Genomic DNA, 13,513 nt, shown 5'->3' with positions numbered 1-13,513 from the left:
TGAGAAATGCAATGGAATCTAACACAAATGATTTTCACAGCCCTGCCTCTCTGGTGGTGGTGGTGTTTTTGCTGCGCCAGTGCACCACGTCCCTGCAGTAAAAGAGGCCGGTAACCACTATGTGTCCCCACCCACCCACCATACTTATGTCCCCAGTGCTGGAAAGAGACCACGTCCCCAAGTGTCCCCCCAAGAGCCACCCGAGGGTCTGCCCCAGTCCCTCCCCTTTGCTCTCAAGGTCGTCCAGAAGGCCCTGCTTCAGCTGGGTGCCACCGCCCTTCTAAGTGAGCAGGCTGTCGATCCGTTCCACCTCAGGGCAGTGCCTAGATGGCTAGAGGAAGCCAGAGTTAGGCTGAATGTCAGGAAAAACATCCTAACTGTTGGAACAGTGTGACAATGGGGCCCATTGCCTTGGGAGGTGACGAAGTGCTCCAACGCTGGGGCCATTCAAGAGAAAACTGGACAACCCTCTGTCAAAATGGTTTGGTCTGGATTCCTGCATGGAGCGGGGGGTGGTGGACCCAATGGCTTTAGAGGCCCCTTCCAACGCCATCATTTTGTGATTCTGTGGCTGCCTCCAGCAACCGGCTTTGCACAGGTTCCACCCAAGCCAGGAACTCTGCTGAGGCAATCTAGAAAAGAACAGCATCAAGGGCCCCGACTTGCCTTCCAATGGGGATGGACGGCACCTCCACCTACCTCACCTTGCTTTGTCGTCACACAGATAATTTTCTGCACAGGAAGGACAGGATCTTACGATTGTTGTTCTGTGCATGGTAAACAAAAAAGGATAGTGGCCGCTGCTTCTTTTTTGAAGAAGGCCTTACACTCAGTTAGACCAGTGGTTCTTAACCTTTGTTACTCGGATGTTTTTGAACTGCAACTCCCAGAAACCCCAGCCAGCACAGTTGGTGGTGAAGGCTTCTGGGAGTTGACGTCCAAAACTCCTGAGTAACCCAAGGTTAAGAACCAGTGAGTTAGACCACTGATCCATCGAGCTTAGGATGGTCAAGGCTAACTGGCAGCAGCTCTCCAGCCTTTCAGGCAGGGGCCCTTCCTTTGCTGCAAGCAAAGGAAAAGCCTTGCAACAGAACATCCTTTGCTGCCCCAACAATACAAACAGCAACCTGGAAATAAGTCCCCTCTGATAATTTACACATCTTTTTTTTTTTTACATTAAGAATATAGTCTTGGAATTGTATCTATTGAAAACATTGAGTTCTAAACTATAGTATAAAAGAAACTAGTTGAATAAATCAAACCATTTTCCTCTTTGGATTAAAAATACTGCTTACATAGATAAACTGAGATTTTGTGAAAGATTGTAGATTTTGGAATACATATGCATTCATCTTATACAGTATTTTATATCAATATATGCCTGCATCGTTGAGCTTTTATATACATGCTTGCTAAATACATAAATTTTGGGAAAGAAGATTCATTTTTTGGTCTTTTAAGAGGAAAGAGTTGGATTACTATAAGAAAGGATGCAAAAATCTTGAGGCTACAAATACAATCCTTGCCAGTTGTATGGAAACAAACAAGTCTGTAAGTCTCACAGGAAATCTGTGCAAGGCTTAGCAGCTGTCTAAAGACACGTTGATGTCCCCCCATAGTATCTGACAATAATATGTGCTCAAAGGTAAACTGTGAAATCTTGACTGAACTAATTCCTAGAACTGCTGCCTCTGAATTGAATTCTACAATGTACCTTTAAAAACAATGCAGGTAAGACTGCAAATATGGGATTTAAAAACTGATTATTTATTTATTATACTTTATTTTATTTAAATTATATGCTGCCTTTCTCCACAAGGCAGACCACAACAGGTAAAATAAGAATTTTTTAAACATTATATAAATATCACAATTTAAAAAAAACCAATTATAAGCATACAGTAAAATCAAAACAATTAGGTATAAAAACAATTTAAAAACATTTAAAACCTCTAAGTTAAAAAAAAAAACCAGTGTTCCTAAGATAACTTGTTGCTTAAAGGCCTGCTTGAAGGTTGCCTCTGCTTGGTGATGGAAGGGGCCAACCTGGCTCTGTCTGTATGTCTGTGTGTGTGTGTGTGTGCACACGTGTGTGTGCAGGCGGGCGCATTCCAAAGCCTGGGAGCAGCTACTGAGAAGGCAGGCCTTCTCTTGTGGCCTCTCCAAGCACACTTGGGAAGGTGGTGGAAACAAGAGAAGGGTCTCCCCAGAAGACCCCAAGAGCCGAGAAGACATAAGACATAAGAAATTTATTTGTCATTGCGCTCACAAGTGGGTGCAACGAAATGTGGTGCTCTTCCCCAAGGTAAAACTGGACAACACTACAAAAAAAGTTAAAATATACACAACTTTCACCATCCAAATATAGATACCCCGTTTTCTCTCAGCAATTAAAATTCCACCAAAAACCTATGGCCCCGCATTTAAACTCAATACTGCACTTGGGTAAAAACTGTTCTTGAATCTGCTTGTCCTTGCTTTCAATACCCTGAATCTCCTTCCTGATGGTAATAGTTTAAAGAGCTGATATCCCGGATGAGAGGAGTCTTTCAGTATGTTAGATATCTTCCTCTTACATCTGTTCTTATACAATTCTTCCAAAGAGAGGAGTGAACAGCCAATGATGTTTTGGGCCGTCTTAATCACCCTTTGAATTGCCTTTTTCTCTGCCACTGTGCAGCTCGTGAACCATACACAGAGACAGTAGGATAATATGCTCTCAATCGAACTCCGATAGAAGGTGATTAACAAACTCTCAGTCAATTGTTGCTTTCTAAGAATCCTTAGAAAATACAACCGTTGTTGTGCCTTCCTGATTAACGCAGCGGTGTTTGCACTCCAAGTCAGGTCATTTGTTATGATAATCCCAAGAAACTTACATTCAACCACCTGTTCCACACAAACTCCATCTATATACAGTGGCTGAATGTCTGCTCTTTTTTTCCTATAGTCCACTATGAATTCCTTGGTTTTTTGGATGTTAAATAAAAGATTGTTTTTTTTGCACCAGCGGGATAGCTGTAATACCTCATCCCGATACGCAGACTCATCATCCCGAGATAAGTCCTACTAGTGTAGTATCGTCTGCAAATTTGATAATCCTATTACTGGGATGGTTATTGGTGCAATCCGATGAATAAATGGAAAACAGTAGTGGACTAAGGACACAGCCTTGTGGAGTGCCAGTGCTGAGTATCTTGTCAGCAGAGATGTAGTCATTCAGTTTAACCCTTTGTGGACGATTTGTTAAAAAATCCAAAATCCACAGACAGATAGAATCTGGAAAATCAAGATCTTTAAGTTTGTTTATTAATCTGTGGGGTATAATGGTGTTAAAAGCAGAGCTAAAGTCCGCGAACAGCATTCTTACATAATTCCCTTGTGTTTCCAAGTGGGATAAAGCCATATAAAGCACAGTATTGATCGCATCCTCGGTTGATCTATTTTCTTTATAAGCAAACTGAAGCCCATCAAAGGGATCAGGAAGGCAGGAGATAATATATTTCCGAACTAACTGCTCAAAGCACTTCATTAAGATTGAAGTTAGTGCCACCGGCCTGTAGTCATTCAGACTGTTTGTAGGCAACTTTTTAGGCAGTGGAACAATGACGGAAGCCTTGAGACAGACGGGAACTGCGCATAGTGTCAGGGATCGATTAAAAATTACAGTCCATATCCCGGCTAGCTGATCAGCACAGTCTTTTACCACCCGACCAGGAATTAAGTCGGGTCCAGCTGCTTTTCTGGAGTTAACCACTTTCATAGTCTGTCTCACATCCTGCTCATTCACAATGAAGGGGGGACTCTGCTGAGTAAATGATGGCAAACGAACAGTTTCAGTTTGATCGATCTCGAATCGAGCAAAAAAGTTGTTCAACTCCTCAGATGAGGCCATACAAACCTTCACTTGGCTCCTATGTTATACAAGAACTGCACCAGCCTCAACTATAGGATCTGTCCAACTACTTTCCTTGTACCCATTCTACGGGTGCTGCATCCCACTGCTCACAGGTACAAGGATGAAGCTGGTTTCAGTAGGCAAACCGGGGCCAAAGCAAATGCTGCTCCGCGCAGTTTGTGGGATCGTGCCATTCATTGATCACCCTTCCTTATGGGCATGCTTCTGCAGGTCTGTCTCCTGCCTGCTCCCCCCCCCTCAATTCTTTACTGACGGTGCTGTGTAGTTTTCTTGAGATAACCAGCTTTCGAGCATTCTGTGCTTTTTTAAAATTAATGTTATCATTTTTACATCATACCACAAACATGAAAACTAAACATGTAAAAAAGAAAATTAAAGTGCTGTGTCAACAGGCTGCATGGGGTAAAAATCTGAAGTTCTAAGAACAGGTAAATAAGGGAAGAGAAAGTAAAATTGCTGCAGAGAGGACGGAGGAGGTACCACTTATTCCTGCTTCTTTTTTTTTCCGATTTTTCCCCCCTCCAAAAATAGTTTCATAGCACAGAAGTGAAAACTAAAAACCATTTTAAAAATTAAAATTAGAAATTCGGGGCAAAACCCTGAAGATCTAGGAATGGTGAAGGGAAGAGAGTTGGGGAGGAAGCAGAGAAGGAAGGTACTGTATCTGCTGGTGTGGCCTTCTGCTTTTCAATTTTTTTTTTCTTCCATACTACCGCTTTTGCACTACAGCACACAAACGAAAGAAAGCACTGCAAGAAAAAAAAAGTGAAGGGTTTAAAAATAGCAGGTGGCGGACACAAGGAGGGGAAGGAGAAAAGAATGAGCAGGCAAGGAGACGGCGAAGAAGAGAGAACGCTGGGCAGGCAAACCAAAGAGGGGAGAAAAATTAGACGAGAGAAGATCCCGGAGAGACAACCTAAAAGCCGAAACGCGCTCATGGACGGGCGCGCTCGCCAGCCTCTGGGGCGCAGCCGCAGTGGACGCCGCTCCCCCGGTGTCTCCACCTCTTTCCTATCTGTGGTGCTTGTGCGAACGCCACCGGAAGTCCTGGCCACGCCTCCTCCCACCAGAGGGGCGGGGCGCCCTTGTTTCTCTTCCGCCGCTGTTGGCGCCGCTCTTTCTCGGGGTGGATTTTACGACGTGAGGGAATCGAGCCTTCGGGGGCTGAGCTGCGCGTGAGTGCCGGGGGGGGGGGGCGGGGGGAGGGAGGGAGGGGTACCGGATAGATGGGCTTCTGGAAGCTCCTTTTTTTCTCTCTCTCTCTTTTTGCCCTAAGCTGTTAAAATAGGGACGTTAAAATAGGGTGAGCAGCGGCCTTCTCTTTTTTTGCGATATGGAGGAGGCTAATTTTTACAACCTGTCCATCGTTTTTGTTGCATTCAGTGGCATTTTATGCTTGTATGTGGAGCGGCCTGTGGCCTGAAAAAACGTGAACGCGTCAGAGGCCATTGTTCCAACCTGGTATCCACCAGATGTGTTTCACTACAGCTTCCATCATGCCCAATGAGTGTCGACCACAACCCCCATCCTGCGCAGCCAGTTTGCCTGTAGTCAAACACATCTGGAAAGCAGCCGTTAGTCAAGGTTGCTTAGAAGGCCATTTTAGGGCGTTTTCTCTGCCCCCTTCTCTCCCCCCCCCCAAGCCTTGACTTAGATTTTAGAGACCATAATGGGTTTGCTTGATCCTTCGTGAATTTCCTCACAAGTCAGTTACAGTTTTGAAAAAACGGGAGATCCTGATAGAGGAACATAGTATTGTAGCTTTTGCAGCACGAAATAACTGCTGTTCAATTTGGGAGAGGACTTTGAAGTCTTGAATGTTTGAGGAATAAGAAAAGGAGTATTCTACGTAATTAAAACTATCGAAAATGGAGAGTGATAATTATCAAAACTGTCACAGTGTTGCTTTGATTATTAGATCAAAGTATTCCTTGTAGTAATCTAGCTTTGATAGGTTATTTGTTTTTGTTATTTATTGTTCAGTTGTTTGATGGCATCTGATGAAGTAGGGTCTACAGATGAAAAAATTAGGGTTTAATAAAATACGTTGGATTCCCAGGCACCAAAAGATTACTGTTATCAACTTCTAGTAAATTCTGTCTCCAAAGCTTCCGCATTACTAAAGAAATATAAATTGGTTCAGTAAGCCATGTTGTTTAATTTATTTAAGCTTTCTAAGTCTGCCATAATCAATTGTTACTAGAAGTGGGTCTGGGTAAAAGCAGATCCATGAAATCAAGAATGGGTTTCCATGATTTCATAGGATTTTTACATGGGATCCTTGCCAAATCACCACCATCATCTATGCCCACAAAGTACACCACAGAAATTATTGATCTTTTGGCACATGGTTTTGCAGTGGTGCAAAAACATGGATTCAGGACACAGATCCACATGAATTCATTTTTAGATGGAATCCCCTCTAACTCACTGTCATTTCATAGTTACATAGCTCCTATCTGTGCCCACAGACTACAACACAGAAATTACCTGAGGCAAGTATTAAAACTAGAAGACATTAATTCCTCTTGGTCCATTGTATATCATGCACTGATGGACCCATGAGTTCTAGATGTTAGTCTGTCAGCACAGATGGGGTGTGTGATTGTAGAGAGTGGTTTGGGGATGATCTTACATAAAAATCATGTAGATTGTTCTTTTTGTGCCACTGCAAAGCCATGCACTGAAAGACCCATGATTTCTGGTTTTTAGTCTGTGGACAGAGATGGTGCCTATGGTTGGAGACTGGTTTGGGGAGAATCCTACATAACAGTCATGTGGATCCATGAAGCTCCATGCCTCAGATCTATTTTTTGCACCACCACAAAACCATGTAGTGAAGAACCCATAAATTCTGTGTTGCAGTCTATGGGCACTAATGGCCCCAATGATTGGAGAATGGTTTGGGGAAAATCCTATGTAAATATCAGATGGATCCATGAGGATCTGTGCCTTGGATTGGTGTTTTTGTGACACTAAAACCATGTGCTGATGGACCCATAATTTCTGTCATATAGTCTCTCAGCACTGAGGGCATTTGTAACTGGAAAGTGGTTTGGGGATGATCCTACATTAAAAAAATCATGAGAATCCACACCTCAGATCCAAGTATTTGTGTCACTGCAAAGCCATACACCGATGCACACGTGATTTCTGTGGTGTTGTCTGTGGGTATAGAGGGGCTCTATGATCTGACGGTGATTTAGGCAGGATTTAATGTAAAAATAATATGAAATCATGTGAATAATATGAAATCATGTGGAGCCTCAGATCCATGTTTTTGTGCCACTGGAAAAGCTATGCACCAAAGGATCCAGTCTGTGGACATAGATGGAATCTTTGATTTGATGGTGATTTCACAAGGTTCCCCCGTAAAAATCATATGAAATCATGAGGATAGGTTCTTGATTCCATGGATCTACCTTTTACTGTACTTTCTTCCCTCTTTTGTCATGTGTCCTTCATATAAGCCATTCTTCCGCATGACAATCTATATAGACTTCATAACGTTTGCAGGACTAAAAACGGTTTAAGTATTTAAGAAAGTCAAATTTCTGAAGTAGAGGGAGACCTGATCTTGCAATATTGTGATTTCCTGCCTTCTCTATCTTGGTTGCATGTACGAAAAAGATGGACAGCTAACAGCCTGCTACTGGATTACATCTACAACAAGAAAAAAAACTGACATAAGCAATTAGAAAGGCTTTCTCTCTGATAGACCAAGAAATTCTTATATTAGTACTGTATATCTGTGATTTTATTTTTCCCATAAGACTGCTGCAGCCATGGGGGATGTCAAGAATTTCCTGTATGCCTGGTGTGGCAAACGGAAAGTCACACCAGCTTATGAAATTCGTGCTGTGGGCAACAAGAACCGACAGAAGTTCATGTGTGAGGTGAGGACCCCAAGCTTGTGAACAGCTTGAAGCATTTATTCATTAAGTATCTTACTATAGACATGTATAAATTTGCCTAGGAAAAAGAAATCTGCCAGAAGAGTGAAAAGTAGTATTTACTTGGTCACTAATGAAGTTTGGCTGTATAAGTATTTATTGTTTATTCAGGGCATGACCTAGTCACATTTAGCTTCATAGATTTGTGCAAGAGTGTGTGGAACATTTAATAGTTTGTTTAATATATTTTTAATCCTCCATTCTCCTTAAAAAGGACTGGAGGTGACTTACAGCAATTAAAAGACAATGTTAGTAACAATGAGTGTACAGTATTAAAAGGATCAGTGCAATACAGTACCAAAAAACGTTAGCAACACGGAAACCCATTTGATGCAGTAAGGTAGAACAACCTTTAAAAAAAAAAAAAAACCAAACCCTGACAGCCATTCACTCAGGGAGAGCTTGACTGAAGATTTGCTTGCTTGGTTAAATTAATATGTTTGGAGAAGTGAATTTCCTTTTGAAAACAAGATTCTCTTTGTCCCAAGAGATAACCAAAGGCTTCTGTCTGTGACGGAAGTCACCATTGAATGTTTTACTGTGGCAGTGTAAAATGTCATTATTTTTCTTTCAAACAGGTGTTGCAGGGGGCTTTTTTTTAAAAGCTGAATCATCATCCTAGCTATGCATTTTTGTTTGAAAACAAAGAGTATGCTGCCTACAGGTCTTGTTTTAAGAGCAAATGGGAGTAGGGGCTGTTACTACCATTGCTGAAGCAAATTCAGCATTACAAAAGCTGGGTAGTTTGGGCGGCATATAAATTGAATAAATAAATTGAATAAATAAATAGTATTGGTACCCTCTGGCAGTTACCATTCTATTTGACATTACAGCATGACAACAGTATCTGTGGGGGATCTGTCCTGCAATCTACTGCAGATACCTGAAAACTGCAGATAATTGTGAATCATACATACCAGTGGTCCCCAGCCTTTTTACCTCCACGGAACGGTTTAATGGGGCTGTGTGGGAGGGGTTGTGTGTGTGTTTGTGGGAGGGGCCCTGCGTGCGTGGGAGAGGCTGTGCATGCGTGGGAGGGGCATGCATGCATCTGTATGTGCGGGGGAGGGGTGGGCAGGAGATTTGTCTCCGCGGCCTGGTCCTGGTAAGGCCTGGGGCCTGTGGACCGGGGTTGGGGAACTCTGGTATATGCAACATTAGAGATGGACATGAACTAAGAAATAAACAAAAAAGTTTGTTAAAAATTACTTGTTTGAGTTGATCAAAACTGATGAACCTGAATTCACCTGAACCACAAACTTTTTAAATGATTTAATGAACTTCCTGGTTCGTCCCCCACCCCGTTTCCACCACCCCATCGCCGCCCTACCTGGTTCTGTTGCCTTCTCCTCTTCGTCCTCCACCGCCATCTTCAGATGCATCAGGCCTGGCTCCCCTTTCAGGAGCTGAGCCTGCAGTCTGTGTGCATGCCCCACTTATCAACTGATGGGCTGATGCATGTGCAGAGAAGCAGACCCAGCTTCTGGAAGGAGAGCTCTGCTGCCACCTCAAGATGGCAGCCACGAATGAGGAAGAGGAGGAAGCGACAGGGCCTGGTAGGCAGTTCGTAGAGACAGGGAGCGAGGGCAGGCTGTAGAGCTGCAAGTGGGTGATCCGGCACCGTGTGGCACCAGGTTGAGGCTCCATGGCACCAGACTGGGGTTGTGCAACACCAGTTCTCACATGTGCAGCGATGGAGGAGGAGGCAGCAGAACCAAGAACGGAGGTGATGAGGCAGTGGGAAGGGGGCAAGGGTAGGATGTAGGGGGTTAGTTTTCCCTCCCCCTCACATGAACCTTTTAAAAAAGCAAAACTGGTTTGTGGTTTATTTTTTTAAACAGTTTAGATGGTTTGTGGGTAGCCATGACCCATAAACCATCACAAAGCACTGTTTTTGTGATCTTTGCCCATCTCTATACAACGTATAGGGAGGTCGGACAAGGGCCAGGAGGCCTGCCCCCTTATATGCTGTATATTAGAGGTGCAGTAAACCATGGATAACAAACTGCCAATACTGATCCTGTAGATACAGGGGTCCTGTTGTAGTTTAGTTATAAAACTGTATGCAGGGCAAGGCAGTGATTTGGCTCTACTGTTGGTTTTATTATTTTCTGAAAAGCCCTTCCACTTTTTTCATTTGACTTAAGTACTTGATTTTAGTTGAACCCCATTTTTTGTGAGATGTTTGTTATACTTATGAGAGAGGAATGAGTTGAAAGTAATAGTAGCACCTCTCTGAAGCAGTCTTGATTAACATTTTCAGACAGAAGAACCAAAAATTAAGCCCAGAGAAGATAGCACTAGCACCAGGCCCTGAGCACAGGGCTTGTTGGCTTTCTATATAATATGCTCACTTTCAAGAAGACTGATTATCCCATATTAGACTGTTTTGTGCTTCTGTATTCCTCAACGTGAAGGCAGTTGGAAATGATTTGCACAGTGTGGTGTTATGCTGCGGAGAATTGTGTGGTTACTTGCAGTGTTCATGTGACAGGTTCGTGTGACAGGCTTCAACTACATTGGCATGGGCAACTCTACCAACAAAAAGGATGCCCAGACGAATGCTGCAAGAGACTTCCTCAATTATCTTGTTCGAGTGAATGAAATGAAGAGCGAAGAAATTCCAGCCTTTGGAGTAAGTAGATGTGCCACAAGTAGGATATGTGGTTTATGTGGCCCAAGTTTGTGTTCACGGTGGTTTTATATTCAAGGCTACATTTATTTTGCACTTAGCACACCCACTCTGGTCTGCTATAGACTTGTAGTCATAATATACAGTGGGGCCTCAACTTACGAACATCCCTACTTACGAAAATTTCGAGTTACAGAAAGCTCTGACTGCAACATTTTGGTTCGACTTGCGGCTGGAGCTTCGACCTACAAAAGGAAAAAGGCAGGGGGAAAGGGCGGGAAATTCAAAGGTGTCCCCGCTGCCCTCTGCCTCCTGTCCTCGCTGCCCTCTGCCTCCCATCCCCGCTGCCTCCGCTGCTGCAGGAGGCAGAGGGGACAGGAGGCAGAGGGCAGTGGGGATGGCTTTGGAAACCCGGCTTCCTGGGCTTCCAAAGCTTCCCTGACCACCGCATCGAGTGCTGGTGCTTTGGAAGCCCTGAAAGCCTCCGCAGCAAATTTTGGGTTTTTTTTTTTTTTTTTTTTTTTTTTTTTTTGCAGCCCCAAGGGCTTGCATTGTTTTATTTTTACAGCATTTTTTGGTGTTTTTTTTTTCCTGTGGCTGGAACGGATTAAATGGTTTTCAAGGCATTCCTATGGGAAATGGTGCTTTGACTTACGGAATTTTTGAGTTGTGGCCACCATTACAATACAGATTAATTTTGTAAGTCAAGGCACCACTGTAGTTGTGTGCTGTTGTGGTTTGTTTTGACATGGTTTGTTTTTACACATCTGTGAATGTTGTATAGTGCCTTGCAATGGAGATGTTTGACAGATTGCATGGCATAGAATTGGTTTTGAAAAGGATTGACGTGGGGAACAACAAGGAGACATCATGAGAACCAATAGGTTATATATATATATAGGAAAATATTTTGTCAGTGTTTTCTTTCACATTAATTTATGTCCAGTTCTGTGAAAATACATTAAAGGTAGTAATTTAAGCACTCCTAAATTATTCAAATTTGACAGCACACAGCCAACAATATTACAGTATTGCAGCATTTATACATCTATGGTTGGAGTGTCCCCCTATAGTACAATACTGTATAAAGAACTGACAGTAATAATATTAGTAGCTGCAGGAATGGAAATTTCTCAGAAGTGGAAAAATGTGAATGGTTTGTCAATAGATTCTTGAATTGATTGGGTATGGTCAGTTGCATTCAGTGAAAGATTGATGTTAGAGATGGGAGTATTCGTATATGAATATTCCCACGCAACTGGACTTAATGAGGGTCCAGCTCCTTGGGCCAGACTGTCCACTCACGTGTCTGGCCTCACTTATCTTTCCAATCATTCCTGGAGTGACACTCTCTTCCTGCTCGGCTAGCCACTCCAGGCAGGGGGACAGAGCACGAGTCTCCTGCACGGCTGCCACGTGGCCAGCCAAGCGGGAAGAGAGCAGTGTTCTGAGGGTGATTGGAAGGATAAGCAAGGCTGCTGCTGGCGGACACGCGAGTGGATGGTCCAGCCTCATTAAGTTCAGCTGCGTGGGAATATTTGTATTCGTACATGAATATCCCCATCTCCAATTGATATGCAAAATATGAGAAGTAAAAGGAATAGAAGAAGACTGATTTATGGACATCAGGTCACCTTTTTTTCTTACATGTATCAGCAACAAGTTTACATTTATGGGACTGTCACAAGACCAGTTTAGATTCTGGAAAGATGTTTTGTGAATTATTGTGAAAATAACTTCGTTTCATGGAACAACAATTATTGGTTATTCAAGAACTGACTTTCGGTTGCAAACATTTTGTTCTTGCCCCCTTCCTAGCTAAGAGAATGTTACTGATGGTTATTGTTTATTTTTCCTATCTATATATTAAAAAACACGTATGAAGTGTATTTAGGAGTCTTTATGAAGCACACCACCAGGGACGTGGTGGCGCTGCAGGGATGTGGTGGCGCTGCAGGTTAAACCGCAGAAGCCTCTGTGCTGTAAGATCTGTACATCTGCAGCTGTAAGTTCGAATCTACGCAACGGAGTGAGCTCCCATCGCTTGTCCCAGCTCCCGCCAACCTAGCGGTTCGAAAGCATGCAAATGCAAGTAGATAAATAGGGACCACCTCGGTGGGAAGGTAACAGCGTTCCGTGTCTAAGTCGCACTGGCCATGTGACTACGGAAGATTGTCTTCGGACAAAACGCTGGCTCTATGGCTTGGAAACGGGGATGAGCACCGCCCCCTAGAGTCAAACACGACTGGACAAAGATTGTCAAGGGGAACCTTTACCTTTACCTTTATGAAGCATACATCTTTAAAACATTCAGCCACATTCTTAAGGGCTGGGACATTTTATAAAAAGACAGTAAAAAGAAAGAGCCGTAGGGATGCACAATCTGGAATACAGAATATCTGTAAATATGTTCATGTGGTTTTACTTATCTAGTTTTGGAGCAGTATTTTGGTGGGTATGTTATGTGTTGCCACATCACATCCAACGTAAAATGACACAAAGTTTTCAAGATGACAGAGATATTTAAGGAATGATTTTACCAGTGTCATCCCCTCTGAGTTTCCACAGCTGAACAAAGATTCAAATGCAGGTTTCCTTTGTTGCTCTGTCCACTGTACCACACTTGGGTACCTTAGTGTATTGGATACAGAGGGGGAAAAGACTGAACTAAGCTTGGATCACTTTTTTATTATCCATCGTATTGAGCTACATGAGGGTTTCTAATGGTTGGAGAAAAAGTTCACTCCTTCTAAGATGTTATGGTTTGTGTAATCACTTGTTTTTGTTTAGGTGACTCCTGGTGGAGGCATCACTGGAGTAGAAGGCACAGCAGATGAGTGTGATGCTCCCACCGGTGGGCCGGTTCCTCCCCATCTGGCAATCAAAACACAGATGGGTAAGGTGATGGTCTTATAGGCCCCTTCTAACTCAATTATTCTATGTTTCTATAAGACCTCAAGCAGCTGCTGCCTGTTTGTGTTTCATTGTTACAAGAGATTTGTAATAGCT

General features: G+C 43.1%; 1 protein-coding gene across 1 annotated transcript in view; it reads left to right on the top strand.

The window, feature by feature from the left end:
- The first annotated feature begins 4,946 nt into the window (after positions 1-4,946).
- DHX9 (DExH-box helicase 9) overlaps positions 4,947-13,513 on the top strand; it is a 37,444-nt gene continuing 28,877 nt past the window's right edge. The window contains exons 1-4 of the mRNA XM_020789732.3: positions 4,947-5,094; positions 7,693-7,815; positions 10,367-10,507; positions 13,295-13,400. Coding sequence (XP_020645391.2) covers positions 7,705-7,815; positions 10,367-10,507; positions 13,295-13,400 — 358 coding nt within the window. The 5' untranslated portion in view covers positions 4,947-5,094; positions 7,693-7,704. The remainder of the gene's footprint in view (positions 5,095-7,692; positions 7,816-10,366; positions 10,508-13,294; positions 13,401-13,513) is intronic.

The sequence above is a fragment of the Pogona vitticeps genome, chromosome 4 (assembly GCF_051106095.1).
Source record: "Pogona vitticeps strain Pit_001003342236 chromosome 4, PviZW2.1, whole genome shotgun sequence".
In the NCBI taxonomy this organism is placed as follows: domain Eukaryota; kingdom Metazoa; phylum Chordata; class Lepidosauria; order Squamata; family Agamidae; genus Pogona; species Pogona vitticeps.
The sequence above is the reverse complement of the archived record's forward strand: the minus strand, read 5'-3'. Positions and strand labels throughout refer to the sequence as shown.